The sequence below is a fragment of the Lepidochelys kempii genome, chromosome 1, assembly GCF_965140285.1.
Source record: "Lepidochelys kempii isolate rLepKem1 chromosome 1, rLepKem1.hap1, whole genome shotgun sequence".
NCBI classification, from domain to species: Eukaryota; Metazoa; Chordata; order Testudines; family Cheloniidae; genus Lepidochelys; species Lepidochelys kempii.
Window position 1 is genome coordinate 254,637,717 of NC_136380.1, and position 19,893 is coordinate 254,657,609.

At 40.6% G+C, this 19,893-nt stretch overlaps 1 protein-coding gene across 2 annotated transcripts in view; it reads left to right on the forward strand.

Annotated features, from left to right (window-relative positions):
* CRY1 (cryptochrome circadian regulator 1) overlaps nt 1-19,893 on the forward strand; it is a 74,721-nt gene that overhangs the window by 20,695 nt on the left and 34,133 nt on the right. For both annotated transcript variants that reach the window (XM_073324442.1, XM_073324433.1), the window contains exon 2: nt 18,123-18,231. In XM_073324442.1, coding sequence (XP_073180543.1) covers nt 18,123-18,231 — 109 coding nt within the window. The remainder of the gene's footprint in view (nt 1-18,122; nt 18,232-19,893) is intronic.

Here is a 19,893-nt window from a genome sequence, read left to right on the forward strand (position 1 = left end):
CGAAAGGTCTCCAAAGGTTGTTTTTTTTGTTGTTGTTGAGACAAAACATAAAAACAAAAACCTATACTGTCCATAACTGTGGAGAAAAACAAAGAAATAGCTCAGCTAGCAAGTTGAAGTAACCAGAGTAATTTTGACATACTCTTCTGGCATTTGTCAGGAACAGCATTTATGGATGCCATATTTCCTTATAAAAAGAAAAGGAGTACCAGTGGCACCTTAGAGACTAACCAATTTATTTGAGCATAAGTTTTCGTGAGCTACAGCTCACTTTGAAATTTCCATCACTTGAAGGAAGATCCTCATGGTCCCTAACTAGCAGAGTTTTCCAAAAGATTCTGGACCTTGTTGTAGGGAGAAAACCTATCCATAGAGTGTGTATTTGTACTGAAAAAGCTTAAAGAAAAAACATGTTTACTCAACATGATGTTGAGTAGTGTCAGAGTACGTAGGAGCTTACAAAATGCATACAAAACCTGATTTCAAGGCTGCAGGAGAACAAATGTCCCTGGGAAGATTGGTATTGCTTCTTGGAAACTTCTTGATGACAAGCTTTTTTTCTCTGAAGAGGCAGAACATATTGTGGAATGCACAGTGGGGTTTGGGGTGTGTGTTTTATTGTTTTATTTCAGATTCCTGTAGAAATGTCAGCACTTTTTTAGTACTTCTTTGCTAGCTCAGGCAGTGTGAATGTAGCCTGCCTTCCAGCAGTTGGACAAGAAAACTTTATTGCTCCCATACAAAGGCCTTACTCACTGTTTGGCCTTTGTTTGTTCCTTTAACTGATGTTTAAATTCATAATAGAAAGGTCAGTTCACAAATAAGTACTTTCAAAGAGTTTTTGCACAAATAGCCCTGCGACATAACTTTGGATAGCTGTTGCTTGGCATGTATTTTCTGTATAGAAAAATTAGTTGTTTCCATTGTGAAATTTAAATTGAAGTAGTCTGGAGTAATTTAATTCTGACTAATTTACACTATTTTTGAGTTTAGGTGAATTTTTTTTTGTTCCTCTTCGAAAATCTTTAAGTCATTGCTCAAATGAATCTTGAAGCTGCTTGATCTTTTCAGCAAGCACACAGTAGCCACGTGTTTCTTGAACATTTTGCTGGACATAAAGTGGGAAAAGGTCATTTGGCTGAAGTTGTGTATGTGAAAGTTTGGTGCTGAATGTAAATGGCCAGTCTTCCGTACTAGCAGAAAACAAAAGTCCCACTTGCCTGTGAAGTTTTAAGTACCTGAGAATATTTTGCTGTGGTGAGTCAGTAAATGATTTTAGACTCCTAGAGTGAGTTTTGCAGTAGTAGTTGCCTTCCACAAGTTTCAATGACCAGTTGATGATCAAACCCTTGGATTTTTGCTCTGACCTATCTAACACACACAGGAGCTCTGACTGGTTTCTTTCTCTGCACCATTCAGCTTTCACCAGAATGCTGCTCCTCTAGAGAGGAATTTGAGTGTGGGGCAGTCCAGTGGCCTGAGATTTTGCTCCTGATATAATAGATCTTTCCATCTTTAATTTCTGTGATATCCAGTTAGATGGGATAAATACACTAGCTAGATATTTCTGTGAAAATGAGCAGCAGTAAAATAGTTGTTTTGCAACCATAGCCACTAGTAATTATTTTTAAATGAAAGCTTAAGTTCTGTCAAAGCTGATGTGGCCTCCAGCAGATCATCATAAAGAACTTTAAAAATCCCCCAAAAACTCACACACCAAATATGCGTGGAGGTTGTACACCACGGTTTTAGAGGCCTAAAATGTTGCATAAAACTGCTGATGCACATCCTAAACTGTCTGGTATGATTCATATTCCAAAAATTTCAAATTCATATGACACCAATCCACATCCAAGAGTTATTTTAATGTCCTTCTTCTGTATAAGGATCTGTGGGACTAGAACCCAGGTCTACAGAAACTGGGACAGTCGACATTCCCATATCACCACCAGGAACCTATGTGGAACCACATCCATTAGGCACTGCAGGAATTACCGCCCAAAAGGTCCAAAGTGACAGGACTCTGTGGCCTTCTGATTGGCCATTGCTCACTAAAAAGGTGCCCTAAGAAGTTGTGCAACCACACAGACTTCTGGCCTGCTGTGACTTCTCACTTTCTGATTTCCAGCCTCTGACAGTGACTCTTTCTTCCTGATTCCAGCATGGTAACTCTGATCTCTGGTCCCTGACTCTGACCCTGACTCTTGCCTACTGATCCTGGCACTAGTGATTACTCCAATCCCTGCTCGTTGACTACTGCCTTGTAACCATCCTTGACTTGTGACCAGGAGGCTAGACTGCCTATGCCCTGGTCCTTTACAGTCTGTGTCTCAGGTGCACCAAAGAGCAGCTGAAGTGTGTCCTCAGCTGTGCCAAAGACCACCTGAACTTAATTAAAGGTACTGAGAATTGAGAGGAGCAGGAGCCCGGATATACTTTGGAGAACAGTTGGTGACTTTAAAAAAAAAAAATGCCGATATGATTCTCTTGAAGGCTCCAGCCTATCATAGCAGGTGAGAGTTTACAAGACCACATAACTGTCATGTGGCCAAAGTGAACTCTGCTACATCAACATCCTGTCTAACAGGAAGACAGCAGATGCTGGGACCTTCCTGAGCATAGAATGAGGAGATCTCATGCTGGTCCAAATATCAACTGACCTACTGGTAACTGGATCAGACATATCATTACTTTTATGTAGGAAAAAAAATCTCTAAAAGGGGAGAGAAATGTGGTTGGGGTTTATTTTTGTTTTGTTTTTTTAAATGTGTTGGGCTTGTCACTTAGTTTCAAAGAAAAAGGAAAATTCAGTTTGCTTTCATTTTCCAGCCAGCTGCTCCTAGTAAGAAAAAAACATGCACAGACACACCACACATCTACTATGAAGAGACTAAATATAAAGATCACACCTCACAGAATCAGTACAGTGTGCAGTAAGTACAACAATTCAGCTGCTGCAGGAAGGGTGGAAATGGGGTGGTGGAGATTTTATACATCCTTTGGACATGAGATACACTAATGTTTAGTATTTAGATTATAGAATTTTACAGGTGGTAGTATATCAATAGCATAGCTTTATTTGGTCTAGTTTAAATTTGCCATTGTGTATATTGCCCACCAAGTAGGAAACAGGGACAGGGTACTACTTTTGAAAAGCACTGATGATCCTGTAGCGCACAGAGAAATCTTCTATTGTACGCCTCACATCCCAGAGAACAATAAGCTAAAAGTACAGTAATGTGGTTGAAAAAGGTCATAGTAGGGAGTAGAACATAAGGAAGCAACGTTCTGTAGTTCACCAAACAAGTTGGGACCGATTCAGATACTTATTTGCTTCTAGTTAATATCTACCACTATAACTGATCTTGTAACGTGCTAGTTAGGGGGAACCTCACAGTTCAGGCAGCCTTCAAGGACCTGAATGGACAGAGCTCCTGTTGCTGCATGACAAGTAACCCCACTGGGTCTAGTTTAAAGACCTATGCTAGATGGCTCACAGCTTAGTTTCAGAGGAGCAGCCGTGTTAATCTGTGTTCGCAAAAAGAAAACGAGTACTTGTGGCATCTTAGAGACTAACCAATTTATTTGAGCATAAGCTTTCGTGAGCTACAGCTCACTTCATCGGATGAAATGGAACTCTGCAATTACACTGGATTATCCAAAGCTACATGTTGTAGTATTCTTTTCCTCCTTCCATCACTGCATTGACATGGTGGCAGTGAAGAGAATAAGAATTGTTTACTGATAAAATAGCCAAAAAAATCCCCTTGTTGCCTCATTCACTTTTCTTTTTTGCATAAAGTTTAACTTGTACTAACACGTGAAAACCATGTTGTCTGTTAGTGTAAAGCATAGAAAACCATACAAAATATGAACTTCCTTATTGAATACTTTTTCAGCCTTTGAAAGTCACAGTAACTTGCATATTGTATTGTAAAAGTATAAAATTGATATGAAATTAAATGAATCAATAAAACAGGCATCTTTCTGAAGGACCTTGATTTGGTGATAGGAAGGTAGCAGTCCATCCCAGTGCCAAGTGATGCTGCGGAGTGTACATAATATTTAAATCCTGTCTGAGCTTAATCTGTTTACAAGAACATACTGGCCCTACTATGTAGTGACTGATTGCTACAAACCAATGTAATAAGAAAATATGCTGGCATGGCATTCAATTTGCTGAAATCTCTGATAGTGCTGTACTGTATCTCAGCAGTCTAAGTGACAGATTTTATCTAACTAAAACAATCATACGTCATCTGCCTCATATAGATGTTAATGCAATGAACATGTGTAGTTGAATTAAAAAAAAGTTTCATATATGATCTAACTGGTTAAATGACAGAATAACAGACCTTATTACCAAGTGCAGTAGTCTGGAGTGAGTTTGTTTTTTAACAAGGGAGGAGGAAAAGGCATTAACATGTTTAACAGTTTTAAAGCTTTAGTATAAATTAAAATTCCTCATGCATATCTAACAATTTAAAGCTGACTTTGCTTAGTAATATATAACCTTCTTTCTCCCTGTTACGTCTTGCACAGTACTAAATTTTGTGAAAGGATGAAGCAGAAGGGTCTAACCAATGGTATCTCTGAAAATGTGGGAAGGTGAAGATAAAATAGACATAGGAAATATGAGAAGCTGCTTAATCGGGTTTTAGGAGAGAGAGCCTGTGCGTGAGAGCTAGTGTCCTAACATAGTCTTGCACTTGACAGCCTTATAATTTTTTGTATGGAGGTTCAAATATAAAAATGGGAGTGAGGTTGCATAGTCAAAAATGAGGTGCAGATAATTGTCCAGCTAAATAAAAGGGCGTTTGCATGGACTGGCAATCAGTTTTTTAATTTAATCTCAGCATGTCTGTTTAGTTTCTTATTATAGGCAACTTCAATTTATGACTTTATAGATTCAAATTTTACTGCAGTAGAAAGTACTTAACAGTGGTGTCAGTTCTTTGCAGTATGTCCTGGAGGCAAAATGCATGAGGTATCATGAATAATATCCTAAAATATTTAATCTGTTCTCCTTATGTACGTGTTGCCTGTACAAAAACTTATTGGTATACCTGTTTGCCTTCCCAGTTGCAACAATTTTTTTATGATTATACAGACACCTCCCACAGAATCCTAATGATTACTCACTCCTAGGATAAAACTACCTTGTAATTTTAAGTTTCTTCTTAAAAGCTAGGAACAAAATAATCTTAAACAAAACTCTTCTGGTCTCCTTAAAAAAAAGACTATTTATAGTATAGGATCTGATTTTAAAAAGATACAGTACAAGTTCTGTGTGTGTGTTGAAATGATAATTAATATAAAATGTTTTGCTCTGCCTGGCAATTTGATATTCAAAAGAATTTATCCTGAATAAAACTTGAAATATGTTTGAACTTAACATTTGTAAATTATGTTGAGGAAAGTGACTCAAAAATGAATGACCAAAGTTAAGCTCCTATTTCCCTATTTAGATTCCTAAATAAGTGTCCTAACTTTCAAAAGTTCTGAGCACCTAGCAGTTCTCAGTGAATATCTGTCTACACTTGAGATTGCCACAGCTGGATCTACGTAAGTTCTGTGGGACTTGCTGGATGATGATTGCTCCTAAAAATCAGGCCACTTACTTAGTAAGAGCCTTAAGAGTCTCGCTGTAGTCACACAGTTTTTGAAAACTGCAGCCTAAATAAAAATGTCATCACCTTATTTGACAGCCTTATATTTAGGCTTGGCAGAATTTTGTATTTATTTTATTATAATTTTGACAGATAATATCAATGTTTATTTTTAAGCATTTTTAATTTTTTTATCAATTTTAATTTCTCACAGTTATGGGAAATTATGGGGGCTTCAGAATAATTAACGAGAGTAAACATTGAGATTCAAAAGCTTTATAACCGTTAAAACACAAATGGTCAATATCACATGTCAAAATATACAAAGTTAAATGAAAGTTGTCAAGCAGTATTTTTCTTTCTTTGCCTATCTGTAAGTATTAATTCATGTTGATGGAAATATTTTTGTCCTCATTTTGTGTGTGGTGAAATCAACCTTTATGGACGTTTATCAATAAACTTATCCTTCCAGGCCTATTTATATTCACTTTTTCCCATGGACAAAGATTTTACTCCTGTTAATACTGTGAAGCCAGTACTGCTGTGATATACTGGATTTTATTCTGGCCGCCTTGCTGTCAACAGAATTATAAGCTAAAATTCAAACTGTAGAATCTTAATCTTGAGTGGACATCTGTGTACCTCAATTTCACTTTATAGCTATAGTACATATTAGGTGTGTCAGAGTTACTGGTGATTGTTAGGAAGTAAAAGCCAGAAAATGCAATTTAGATTTCAGATCACAGGCAGTATGTTTGGGATTGTCAGAAATAACATGTTTTTGTGATTAAAATGGTCAAATTGTATATGGAATTCATTGTCTCACTTTCAAAAGTTCACATGTAAAATCTGAACACATCAAAATAAGGCTGGTGTGCACAGATGATTTTATGAACAGGTAAGATGAATATGCAGCAATGTGTAAACCCTACTAAAAATCTTTCCTGAGACCAGTAGGATCTTTCGCTACACATAACTAGCAAATCTAAGCCTATTGCTTGTGGAAGCCATTTGCTGAAAAGTGACCTAATTTTTCCTCACTCAAGGCAGGACTAAGTAATAACTAGACCATTCCTGACAGGTGTTTGTCTAACCTGTTCTTAAAAACCTCCAATGATGGAGATTCCACAAACCTCCCTAGGCAATTTATTCCAGTGCTTAATTACCCTGACAGGAAGGTTTTCCTAATGTCCAACCTAAATCACCTTTGCTGCAATTTAATTCCATTGGTTCCTTGTCATATCCTGAGAGATTAATGAGAAATTTTTTCTCCCTCTTCCTTGTAACAACCTTTTTTATGTACTTGTAAACTGTTATGTCCCCCTTCGGTCTCTTCTTCTCCAAACTAAACAAACCCATTTTTTTCAATCTTTCCTCATAGGTCATGTTTTCTAGACTTTTAATCATTTTTGTTACTCTCCTCTTGACTTTCTCCGATTTGTCCACATCTTTCCTGAAATGTGGCACCCAGAAGTGGACACAGTACTCCAATTGAGGCCTTAGTGCTGAGTAGCTCATGTCTTACTAACAACACTCCTGCTAATAGAGCCCAGAATGATGATATTTTTTTTGCAAGAGTATTACATTGTTGGCTCATTTAGCTTGTGATCCACTATGGCCCCCAGATCCCTTTCCGCAGTACTTCTTCCTAGACAGTCATTTCCCATTTTGTATGTGTGCAACTGATTGTTCCTTCCTAAGTGGAGTACTTTGCATTTGTCCTTATTGAACTTCATCCTGTTTACTTCAGACCGTTTCTCCAGTTTATCCAGATCATTTTGAATTTTAATCCTATTCTCCAAAGCACTTGCAACCTGTCCCAGCTTGGTATTGTCTGCAAACTTTATAAGTGTACTCTCTATGCATTTATCTAAATAATTGATGAAGATATTGAACAGAACTGGACCCAGGACCAATTCCTGCAGGATCCTGCTCGATATGGCATTCCAGCTTGACTGTGAACTACTGATAACTTACTCTCTGGGAACAGTTATGCACCCATCATTAATGCTGTGTTTATGTCATGGAAGTCACAGAAGGTGTGACTTCCAGAGAGAGACCTCCGTGAAATATTCTGCTTTAGCCCCTGGGTCTGCGGGACTGTACCTGGCAGCCAGTGGGGCCCCGGCAGGGTTTTGGCAACAGCCTCCTCAGGGTCCCCCTGCAGGTTTCCAGTGACAGATAACACAGCCTCCTCAGGGGGCCCTCCTCAGCCTTCCAGCAACCGGGGACAGCCTTGCAATGGGGAAGGAGGAGGAAGAACCCTGCAGCTCCCAGCCACCAGATGGCAGGGGAAACCATGGAGCTGCAGCAGCAACAGTCACAGACAGGTCATGGCTTCTGTGAATTTTTATTTATTGCCCGTGACCTGTCCATGACTTTTACTAAAAATAACTGTGACAAATCTTAGCCTTACCCATCGTATTGTAGCTGTATCTAGGCTGTATTTCCCTAGTTCATGAGACTGTCATGTGAGACAGTATCAAAAGCCTTGCTAAAGTTAAGATATACCACATCTACCACTTTCCTCCGTTCACAAGGCTTGTTGTCCTGTGAAAGAAAGGTATTAGGTTGCTTTGACACAATTTACTCTTGACAAATCCATGCTGAGTGTTCTTTATCAGCTTCTTATCTTTTAGCTATACACAGACGCTCAGGGTGTGACATGCATGCTGGTAGGCTGTTTGTGAGCAGCCCAGGTTGGGAGTTGCAATAGCAAAGCAGTGTGAGATTGTGGAGCAGGTGGGGCAGGTGATGACACAGTTCCTCACTGGCCTGGATTGCATCCCAGAATGTGATAGTGGCATAGTCAAAGCAGGATTTATACTCATCTTGGTATTTTAACTGTGATTTACACTTTAAGCACTGGTAGAACAGTTTTAAGTGGGTCTGAAGTGTGGTGGCTGGGAACAGTCACAAGAAAGGCTACAGCTTTATTATTTTCTGTTTGTTTATTTCAAGAAAGGGAAATAAAACCATAGTAAAGCATAAATATGGATGCCAGCGAAATAACTATAAAACTAGAGCGGACCAGCAAAGCATCGTGAGGCACCCAAGGTTGTGAAGCAGGCAGTGACACAACTCCTCACTGGTCTGTATTGCACCCCAGAATATGACAAACTCTCAAGATGCCCTCAAGCTGTGCATCTTCCTTTCTCCAGCAGAAAGCACTGAAAAAACAGAGGAGATCTGCCTCCGTCACCACTTCTACAAACAAAATGATGGCTGAACCTGATGAAATGCAGCTGATGGCTGTAATACAGCAGGTGGTTGCAGATACTATTGAAATTTAAATCTACAGTTTCCCCCCTACAGACCGCCATGATTGGGATTCAGAGTGCACCACAAGCTCTATCCAGACAGGATGGGTGAAGAAGAACACAGCATTTCTGAAATGGAAAATTTTTTCAAAGAGAACAAGTTACAGGTTATGAAGAACTGTAATCATAGAATCATAGAATATCAGGGTTGGAAGTGACCTCAGGAGGTCATCTAGTCCAACCCCCTGCTCAAAGCAGGACCGATCCCCAATTAAATCATCCCAGCCAGGGCTTTGTCAAGCCTGACCTTAAAAACTTCTAAGGAAGGAGATTCTACCACCTCCCTAGGTAACGCATTCCAGTGTTTCACCACCCTCCTAGTGAAAAAGTTATTCCTAATATCCAATCTAAACCTCCCCCGCTGCAACTTGAGACCATTACTCCTTGTCCTTTCCTCTTCTACCGCTGAGAATAGTCTAGAACCACCTCTCAGGTAGTTGAAAGCAGCTATCAAATCCCCCCTCATTCTTCTCTTCTGCAGACTAAACAATCCCAGTTCCCTCAGCCTCTCCTCATAAGTCATGTGTTCCAGACCCCTAATCATTTTTGTTGCCCTTCGCTGGACTCTCTCCAATTTATCCACATCTTTCTTGTAGTGTGGGGCCAAAACTGGACACAGTACTCCAGATGAGGCCTCACCAATGTCGAATAGAGGGGGACGATCACGTCCCTCGATCTGCTCGCTATGCCCCTACTTATACACCCCAAAATGCCATTGGCCTTCTTGGCAACAAGGGCACACTGCTGACTCATATCCAGCTTCTCGTCCACTGTCACCCCTAGGTCCTTTTCCACAGAACTGCTGCCTAGCCATTCGGTCCCTAGTCTGTAGCTGTGCATTGGGTTCTTCTATCTTAAGTGCAGGACCCTGCACTTATCCTTATTGAACCTCATCAGATTTCTTTTGGCCCAATCCTCCAATTTGTCTAGGTCCCTCTGTATCCTGTCCCTGCCCTCCAGCGTATCTACCTCTCCTCCTAGTTTAGTATCATCCGCAAATTTTCTGAGAGTGCAATCCACACCATCCTCCAGATCATTTATGAAGATATTGAACAAAACCGGCCCCAGGACCGACCGCTGGGGCACTCCACTTGACACCGGCTGCCAACTAGACATGAAGCCATTGATCGCTACCCGTTGAGCCCGATAATCTAGCCAACTTTCCACCCACCTTATAGTGCATTCATCCAGCCCATACTTCTTTAACTTGCTGACAAGAATACTGTTGGAGACCGTGTCAAAAGCTTTGCTAAAGTCAAGAAACAATACATCCACTGCTTTCCCTTCATCCACAGAACCAGTAATCTCATCATAGAAGGCGATTAGATTAGTCAGGCATGACCTTCCCTTGGTGAATCCATGCTGACTGTTCCTGATCACTTTCCTCTCATGTAAGCGCTTCAGGATTGATTCTTTGAGGACCTGCTCCATGATTTTTCTGGGGACTGAGGTGAGGCTGACTGGCCTGTAGTTCCCAGGATCCTCCTCCTTCCCTTTTTTAAAGATTGGCACTACATTAGCCTTTTTCCAGTCATCTGGGACTTCCCCCGTTCGCCACGAGTTTTCAAAGATAATTGCCAATGGCTCTGCAATCACAGCTGCCAATTCCTTTAGCACTCTCGGATGCAACTTGTCCAGCCCCATGGACTTGTGCACGTCCAGCTTTTCTAAATAGTCCCTAACCACCTCTTTCTCCACAGAGGGCTGGCCATCTACTCCCCATGCTGTGATGCCCAGCGCAGCAGTCTGGGAGCTGACCTTGTTTGTGAAGACAGAGGCAAAAAAAGCATCGAGTACATTAGCTTTTTCCACATCCTTTGTCACTAGGTTGCCTCCCTCATTCAGTAAGGGGCCCACACTTTCCTTGGCTTTCTTCTTGTTGCCAACATACCTGAAGAAACCCTTCTTGTTACTCTTGACATCTCTTGCTAGCTGCAGCTCCAGGTGCGATTTGGCCCTCCTGATTTCATTCCTACATGCCCGAGCAATATTTTTATACTCTTCCCTGGTCATATGTCCAACCTTCCACTTCTTGTAAGCTTCTTATTTATGTTTAAGATCCACTAGGATTTCACTGTTAAGCCAAGCTGGTCGCCTGCCATATTTACTATTCTTTCAACACATCGGGATGGTTTGTCCCTGTAACTTCAACAGGGATTCCTTGAAATACAGCCAGCTCTCCTGGACTCCTTTCCCCTTCATGTTAGTCCCCCAGGGGATCCTATCCATCCATTCCCTGAGGGAGTCGCAGTCTGCTTTCCTGAAGTCCAGGGTCCGTATCCTGCTGCTTACCTTTCTTCCCTGTGTCAGGATCCTGAACTCAACGAACTCATGGTCACTGCCTCTCAGATTCCCATCCACTTTTGCTTCCCCCAGTTATTCTTCCCGGTTTGTGAGCAGCAGGTCAAGAAAAGCTCCCTCCCTAGTTGGTTCCTCTAGCACTTGCACCAGGAAATTGTCCCCTACGTTTTCCAAAAACTTCCTGGATTGTCTATGCACCGCTGTATTGCTCTCCCAGCAGATATCAGGAAAATTAAAGTCACCCATGAGAACCAGGGCGTGCGATCTAGTAGCTTCTGCGAGTTGCCGGAAGAAAGCCTCATCCACCTCATCCCCCTGATCCGGTGGTCTATAGCAGACTCCCACCACTACATCACTCTTGTTGCTCACACTTCTAAACTTAATTCAGAAACACGCAGGTTTTTCTGCAGTTTCGTACCTGAGCTCTGAGCAGTCATAGTGCTCCCTTACATACAGGGCTACTCCCCCACCTTTTCTGCCCTGCCTGTCCTTCCTGAACAGTTTATAACCATCCATGACAGTACTCCAGTCATGTGAGTTATCCCACCAAGTCTCTGTTATTCCAATCACGTCATAATTCCTTGACATCACCAGGACCTCCAGTTCTCCCTGCTTGTTTCCAAGGCTTTGTGCATTTGTATATAAGCACTTGAGATAACCTGCTGATCGCCCCTCATTCTCAGTATGAGGCAGGAGCCCTCCCCTCACAGACGTTCCTGCCTGTGCTTCCTCCCGGTATCCCGCTTTCCCACTTACCTCAGGGCTTTGGTCTCCTTCCCCTGATGAACCTAGTTTAAAGCCCTCCTCACTAGGTTAGCCAGCCTGCTCGCAAAGATGCTCTTCCCTCTCTTCGTAACGTGGAGCCCGTCTCTGCCCAGCACTCCTCCTTCATGGAACACCATCCCATGGTCAAAGAATCCAAAGCCTTCTCTCCGACACCACCTGTGTAGCCATTCGTTGACTTCCACGATTCGACGGTCCCTACCCAGGCCTTTTCCTTCCACGGGGAGGATGGATGAGAACACCACTTGCACCTCAAACTCCTTTATCCTTCTTCCCAGAGCCATGTAGTCCGCAGTGATCCGCTCAAGGTCATTCTTGGCAATATCATTGGTGCCCTCATGGAGAAGCAGGAAGGGGTAGCGATCTGAGGGCTTGATGAGTCTCGGCAGTCTCTCTGTCACATCGCGAATCTTAGCCCCTGGCAAGCAGCAGACTTCTCTGTTTTCCTGGTCAGGGCGGCAGATAAATGACTCAGTCCCCCGGAGGAGGATATGATATCAAGACTAAGACCAAGCCTATTGATCTAGAAAGCCACACATAGTGATGTTACATCAGGGTGTCCCTGAAGGAATAGAGAAAGGTAAACCCTCCAAATTTGTCCCTAAACTGCTATCTAAATTGTTGGATTAGGCAGTAGATTTTTTTTTGTTTTGAGATAGTGAGTATACTGGGCCCTTGTCCCCCAAGCCAGCTCCAGGAGGTCAGCCTACAGCATTGATTGTGAAGTTCCTGAAGTTTACCACTAAGGAGCTTATATTGAAGAAATCCAGGGTCGGGGGGAAGGAGCTGTTCTGTGGAGAACCAGTGATTAAAATTACTCCTCTTTTAGGATTATGCCCATGATGTGGTTGCAGTGAGGGAAGCTTTTAACCAAGCAAAACAGTTGGCCAAAAAATGGACTTGAAGTATTTTACTAAATACCTGCAGTGCTCCATATTAAGAATGACGAGAAGATAGTATCATTCAGTTCCCCTCAGGAAGCAAGAAAGTACCTCCAAAAATCTGCAAACTCCTCCCTCACAAAAGGAGACATCTTTGGAAGGGTCTGACCATATGAAATTTGTATTGCTCTCTGCTATTTGATGTGGCTGTTCTAAACACGTTGGTGGGCTCTAGTTGATTTTGATATGTTAATTCCTTTTCTTTTTTCCCCATCACTCATGGTTAAAGGGTTATTCTCAATTTAATTCCTATTACCCTAGCTCACAGGAAAGGAGCCTCAGTGTAAAATATATCATTTGCTAAGTAAATTGTGTATAAAGCTTCACTTTATTAGATGCTGCTTCCTTATAACTAGTGTATCAAGGTTCTATTGGTATTAGGTGATTACTATATCTGTAATGTTTGGGGTCCCAGGGGTGCGAGGATCTCCGAGTTTCACCTGGTTTGTCCGCATCCTATGCGTGTCAAGTTTGTATATTTTGGGATGTGTAAACAGATTTTTCTTTTTGATTGTATGATACCAATGTGTATTTTTCTCTCTGCTGTCTTTTCTGTTGTGTTTTCACTTACCCTCTTTTGTTGCCCTCCTATTCTGGGAATTTCTTTCTCACTCTTTTAGAATATGTAAAGGGAAGCAACACCCAGCCCGTGAATTATATAACTTTTACTGCTTAGCTATGCAAGAACTGTATGCTGCTCAGGAAAATTTGCAATTTCTCATTTATTCAAAATGCGACTATATATTTTTCAATAGATTTTTAACAATGAAGCTTCTTATAATTAAATGTCTTCTGGAATATAAAGGGTTTTAGTAACCCTGTTAAAAGAAAAAAAAAAAACCAACACAACCTCATTACTTAAAAAGAATTTTGACATTGCCGTGCTCCAGGAGGCACATCTGGTGGAACTTGAAGCTTGTAAACTGAATAGAGATTGGGTAGGCCTCTCAAATTCTAGTTGCTTTAATTCTAAAGAAAGGGGTGTTACTATATTAATGGGTAAAAAGTTGAATGTTAATGTTCTGAGCACAAGGTTAGATTTCTGACAATGAGGGTAGATTTCCTGTCCTCCAGGCTGAAATTGACAATTCTGTAATTATCATTGCCACTCTCTATGAGCCAAACCAAGATGATCCCAAATGTTTTCATATTTTTTTTTAAAGTGTAAATGACATAACCACCATCCTGTTACAGCTGGAGACTTAACAAAACTCTAGATCCAATCTTTGATAAATCTTCTCTGTCTCCATATAAAAACACAATACTCATCAGGTACTTCATGCCCACATGGCTGATTTAGGATTACCCAGGCTCCACATATTCTGTAAACCTACAGCCAGAGACTATAGGTTTTTGTTTTTGGGCACTACATTTAAGATATTGAAGACTGAACTATTTCTTAGTCACAAGACTTGATCAACTCTGTCTCTGATTGTGGCATTGGTACTGTTGTTATATCTGACCATGCTCCTACAGATATGTTTTAGGCCCCCCGGGGTATGCACACCTAACTAAACTGTGGAGATTAAATGCCTCTCTGCTGTTTGATATATCATTTATTAACTCTGTCCAGCAGGAGTTAGAACTTTTTTTTGTTTTAAACAAATGCCCCCACCACTTTTTGGGAAGCCTTTTAAAGCCTTCATTTCTTATGCTACCTTTAAAAAGAAATGGAGAGAACATAGAATTGATAGCCTTACAAAGGAAATTAAGGCCTTGGATGTAGACTATGCGTCTTCCCCCTCCACAGAGAAACTCAGAACCCTCATCAATGTAAGATATGAAATCAACAAACTTCTGTCCCAAAATGCTGAGTTTTGTTTTGTTCTGTTTGAAGCAGAACTCCTGGGAATCTGGTGAGAGAGCTGTCAAGGTGTTGGCATACAGACTTAAACAAAAGGCTAACAAATGAGGTTGCTGCTATTTGCAACTGTAGCAATAAATTATATACAACACAGTCAGATATTGATAAACAGTTTCAACAGTTTTATTCAAAACTATATTTAGCAGAAGAGAGAATCAGTAAAGATGCTATACATAACTTTAGTTGATTGTGTCTGCCACAAATATCTGACTCTCAGAAGGAACTTTTAGATGCCCCTGTAGAAATCACAGAACTGACTCAGACTATAAAAGAAATGTGTTTGGAAGGACTCCTGGTTCAGATGTGTTTCCAATTTAATTTTACAAAAGTTCTATGAAACTTTTAACACCTAGATTATTGAATATGTTCCAGTGAGGCCAAGAACGAGCAAACTCTGCTGGGAAAGACCTTAGACTAGATGGAAATTGGCCTATAATTACTTTAATCAATTGTGATGCTAAAATTTTAGTTAAAGCTCTTGCTATGCAATTGACCAAAGTTCTTTCACATGTTATGCATGTAAATCAGGTGGGCTTCCTTCATAATAGATATGGCTCAGATAATTTAGATCAATTGATTTTATATTTTGTCACTTCACGAAATTCTAAAGAATCTTAACTCATTTCTTTAGATGCCGAAAAGGCCTTTGACTGCACGGGCTGGCACTATCTCTTTCATATGTTAGCAAAATTTGAGTCGATAAACAGTGTATTGCTTGGATTAGGCTTTTATATTCTAACCCCATTTCAAGGGTAGTTACCAGTGGTGTTATTTTTGCTCCATTTCCATTATATAGAAGTGTGAGGCAGAGCTGCCCCATTTCTCCTCTTCTGTTTGATTTAGCTCTAGAACCTCTAGCCCAGAGGAGGGCAAACTATGGCCCAGGGGCTGGATCTGGCCCGTCAGGGCTTTCAGTCCATCCCACAGGATTGCCAGCCCCGTGGCACAGCAGGGTGAAGGCAGGCTCCCTGCCTGCCCAGATCCTGTGCCTGAGGCGGCCAGCAGCACATCCCTGCGGCCCCTGGGGGAGGGAGGGCAGAGGGCTTCATGCACTGCCCTCGCCTGCAGGCACCAGCCCCCCACTGCTCCCGTTGAGCAGTCACCCCGATTCGCCATCCCATGAGGACGGCTCTGCTCCCTAGTTCCTTGTACAGTAGTTCAAGTCTCTGCCTTCATTTTCTTTTGGGGTAGTATTTAAAGGTCTCCTATAGGGTCTAATTCTTGTTACATAAGCTGTGTCAGGCTGCAGTATCTAATCCTTTAGGCTTATTTGATGGTCCCCTTATTCTTTCCTGGGGTCAAAGGACTTATGGAACTAAACTTATCTACCTGCGTATCCGCCTTATCCATACCTGTGTATGGAAGCCTCTTTGTCTCTTGGTCCTGGAAAGCAGCTTTTCACATAGCAGTAATTTTGGCCTGGTGGGTAGGAGAATTGGCCATCCCGTTACAATAATTAAACACGGTAAGTGCTAACTGAAAAAAGCATAGCGTTCAGCCAGCAAGTCCTCCAACTGTGATACATTATCCTCCTCCCATCTTCACCTACATGTACCTTTCCGGGCTCACTGTTGCATCTATTTTAGTGTTTAGCTGGGGTCTAGTTCTTCCACGTCTTCATGGAGAAACTGGGAAGCTGTACCTAGATAGGTCAGTAAAGCTGAAACCTTTGTTTTTGCTTCTTTGTATTCATTCTGCTTAGGTTCCAAGTAGCTGTCCCATCACTTGACACTGATGGCAAGAGGACCACAGAAAACAGAATTTCTTGATTATCAGTTCTTTTCTGTGAACAGGCTTGATTGCTATTGACACTTGTCCTTTGGTCAAAAAATTAGTCGTCCTCCCCTTAAAAATAGTTACTGTTGGCACTAATCCAAAACAAATTACAGCACTGAAAATCCTCATGCTAGGAGCAGAGAGATGCTGGCAGAGATGAAATATGTGAATTAGAAATTATCTGTTGCCAGTGTGCTTGTTCGATGGGAAGGGATACCCATCACTCTGCGTTTATTGAATCATATCACGTACCAGAATTAGCAATAGAATTTTTGTGTATGGAGGCTAGCAGCAGGCAAAAAACTATATTGTTAGTTTAAAGCTATTTATCAATGATTCTGCAAGTGTTTAGCTAAATTGTGGTGATTGTTTTATGATGTCATAGACATCAGGGTTTATTTCTGTTGATTAACTTCAGCTGACAGTTAATTTAAACATCTTCCTTAAATTTTCTTTTTTGTACAATTTGGGGGGAGGAGGGGTGATGACTATGAGTTCCTTTTTAGTGCAGCTAAAAGGAGTTTACTGTGTTAGTGTATATCTTACACACCAAAGTATTTTCTTCCCAACCTATGATGATGCATTATTTTTGCTACATCTTGTCCAAGGGAAGTTTTTTGTGTGTGTGTTGCTTGCAACATTTGAATACTTCAGACTTGCATAACATTTCACAAAGTAGTTTATAAACATTAACTAATCCTCCATACTCCTTGTTAAATATGTAAAAACAGTTATATCCTAATTTGCATAGATTAACTGCTGTATGAAAAAAAATTATACTGTTAATTCATAGTAACTAATTGTACTTGTGATGAATTTCACATTTAAGTTTTATGGACTTGGAAAGACTTGCTAAAATAATCTCTCCATTTGGAAAACTTGTAGACTAGCCATACTAGAGACCATTTTTGGTTGATTTATAGGGTTCATGGTTTGGCTATTTTATTTGCCCTGTTTAAATAATCCTACTGAATGGGTAGCTAAGACAACGAAATTTAGCCACAAATCTTAATTAGTACATAGAAGTCCTATTTTTATAGATTTTTAAGTTAAAAGGGGACTATTATGATCATCTAGTGTGACTTTAGCTACCCTAGTACTCAGTCACATTTTAGGTTACTGTATTGTATGAGGCCTTACTACACAAAGTTTTTATTCTCCTAACAACTGACTGACTCCTGTTCTTCACTCCCCTGCTGTCCCTCCATTATTGAATAACTGCACTCCAAATTATAACTAGCATTCATTTTGGTACATACCAAAATTAAAATGTATGATACATTTTTTTTCAATTCAGTATAGAACAATACATGTGAATATAAACAACTGCAGTCAAAATAAGTATGTATAATTTGAATCTCGACAAGCATATGCATGTATGAACGCAGGTCTTCTGTAAAATCCTGGAAACTTGGCAGTTTCTATTTGACTATCTACTTCTATTCCCCCTTTCCTAACTGAAAATGTTTGTTTGAATTATTTCAGGAAGGTAAATGTTGCTTTGTAATAAGGTCTTTCTTCTCTACAGGTTTCTGCTTCAGTGTCTTGAAGATCTAGATGCCAATCTACGAAAATTAAATTCTCGTTTGTTTGTGATTCGTGGACAGCCAGCAGATGTGTTTCCCAGGCTCTTTAAGGTAAGCTCTAGGCAGAGGTGTGTTTTAATTCAAATGCTTCACTTTTCTTTTCATTCACTTTTTCACCTCCACTCAGAAGTTTTAGCTTTCAATCATCAAACTAGTTTTGTCTGGGAAGACTCACTTCCTGTTGCCCTTTAACTTAAATCAGTACTTGTCTAAATACCTTTGAATCCCTCACTACTTTTTAAGGTTAGAAAGTTTTGGTTGGGCGCCTATTCTGAGAAAGAAGGATTTAAAGACATGTGTGGTTTTTTGCTTAGCAGCTTCATTGTTGACTGATGTTCCCATTAATTGATTGAAATTATTTTGACTTTGCTCTTTTTTTGTGTAAAATAAAATATAGCTCATAACAGCCTGCAACGTATATAGAAATTTTATGCTGTTGCTAACTTTCCTCCTGGTTTGACAGTTCCCCCTGAAGTAGAGAGGAAGTTTTTATTCTGGGAAAATTGTTCAAGGTTCATGGACAGAAATGTTATAGTCATTCCTAATATCTAATGAGATTCCTGTGTAGAGGTTAAATCCTTTGGTTGGTTTTTGGTGGGTTCAGGGTAGGCTGGGAGGGCTACTTCTACCCCCTGTATTATCCATTGTGTCTCACTGTCTCATCTTTTTGAGGGGGGAAAAAGAATCCAATGTTTCAAACTGTTCCTCTTAAATTTATAAACTTAAACTTGGAAATTGGGGGATCATAACTTTTCTAATTGTATAGAATCAAGCTATAATTGCTAGCTGTCAAGCTAGTTCTGCTACATGCTGCTTGACTTATTTTGATGAAGTTAGATACCTAGACTCTAAAAGGACTTGTATTGAGGACATTTAAAGTTTTTGTGTGGGGAGGCTTTTATTACTAAACAATTCAAACCTGCCAGGAATTGTGTGTGAATCCCTTATGCTTAACAATCTGTCCTACCTTGTATGTCGCTTGGACATCTGGGTATGTCTACGCTGCAATTAAACACCCATGGCTGGCCCACATCAGCTGACTTGGGCTTAAGCTATGATGCTGTTTAATTGTGGTGTAGCTGTTTGGGCTCGGGCTGGAGTCCAGGGTCTGATACCCTGTCAGCTGACACTGGCCAGCTGCGGATGTTAAATTGCAGTGTAGACATACTCTCTGGTTAACTTCTCCAGACCTGAGGAAGAGCTCTGTGAAGCTCAAGAGCTTGTTCTCCTCTTTTGAGTATTGTCCTTATGGATGTTCCACTTCAGCTGCACATGTGCCTTCAATAGGAGATTTTCTATCTGTTTTTTCACCCACCTTGGCCTGAGATGGAGTTTCAGCAGTGTCCACTTTGAGCTTGCCTTATAGATGTTTCTTATCCTAGTTAGTTTAGTTAGTGTAAGGTAGCTAGTAGTTGGTTTATATGAGGTCCATTTTATCTTTTTTATTATATTCTCCCTCTGGGAAGGTTTTTACCTCAATGGGAGAGTATTTCTGGTTAACTGGGGTTCAAACGCTTCCCCACTTGCCAGGAGGCCCTCCTGGTGAGCAGTGGGCATTCATTCCCACTGTCATCCATTGCCTCGGGGGAAAACAGATCTCTTAAAAATGAAGCTTCTGCTTAGCACTTCAATTCAGAGTTAGGAAGAACTGGAAAATTAAACAGAGACTCCTCATGATAGAACATTCCCTTCCACCCTTCATCCCGCCATACA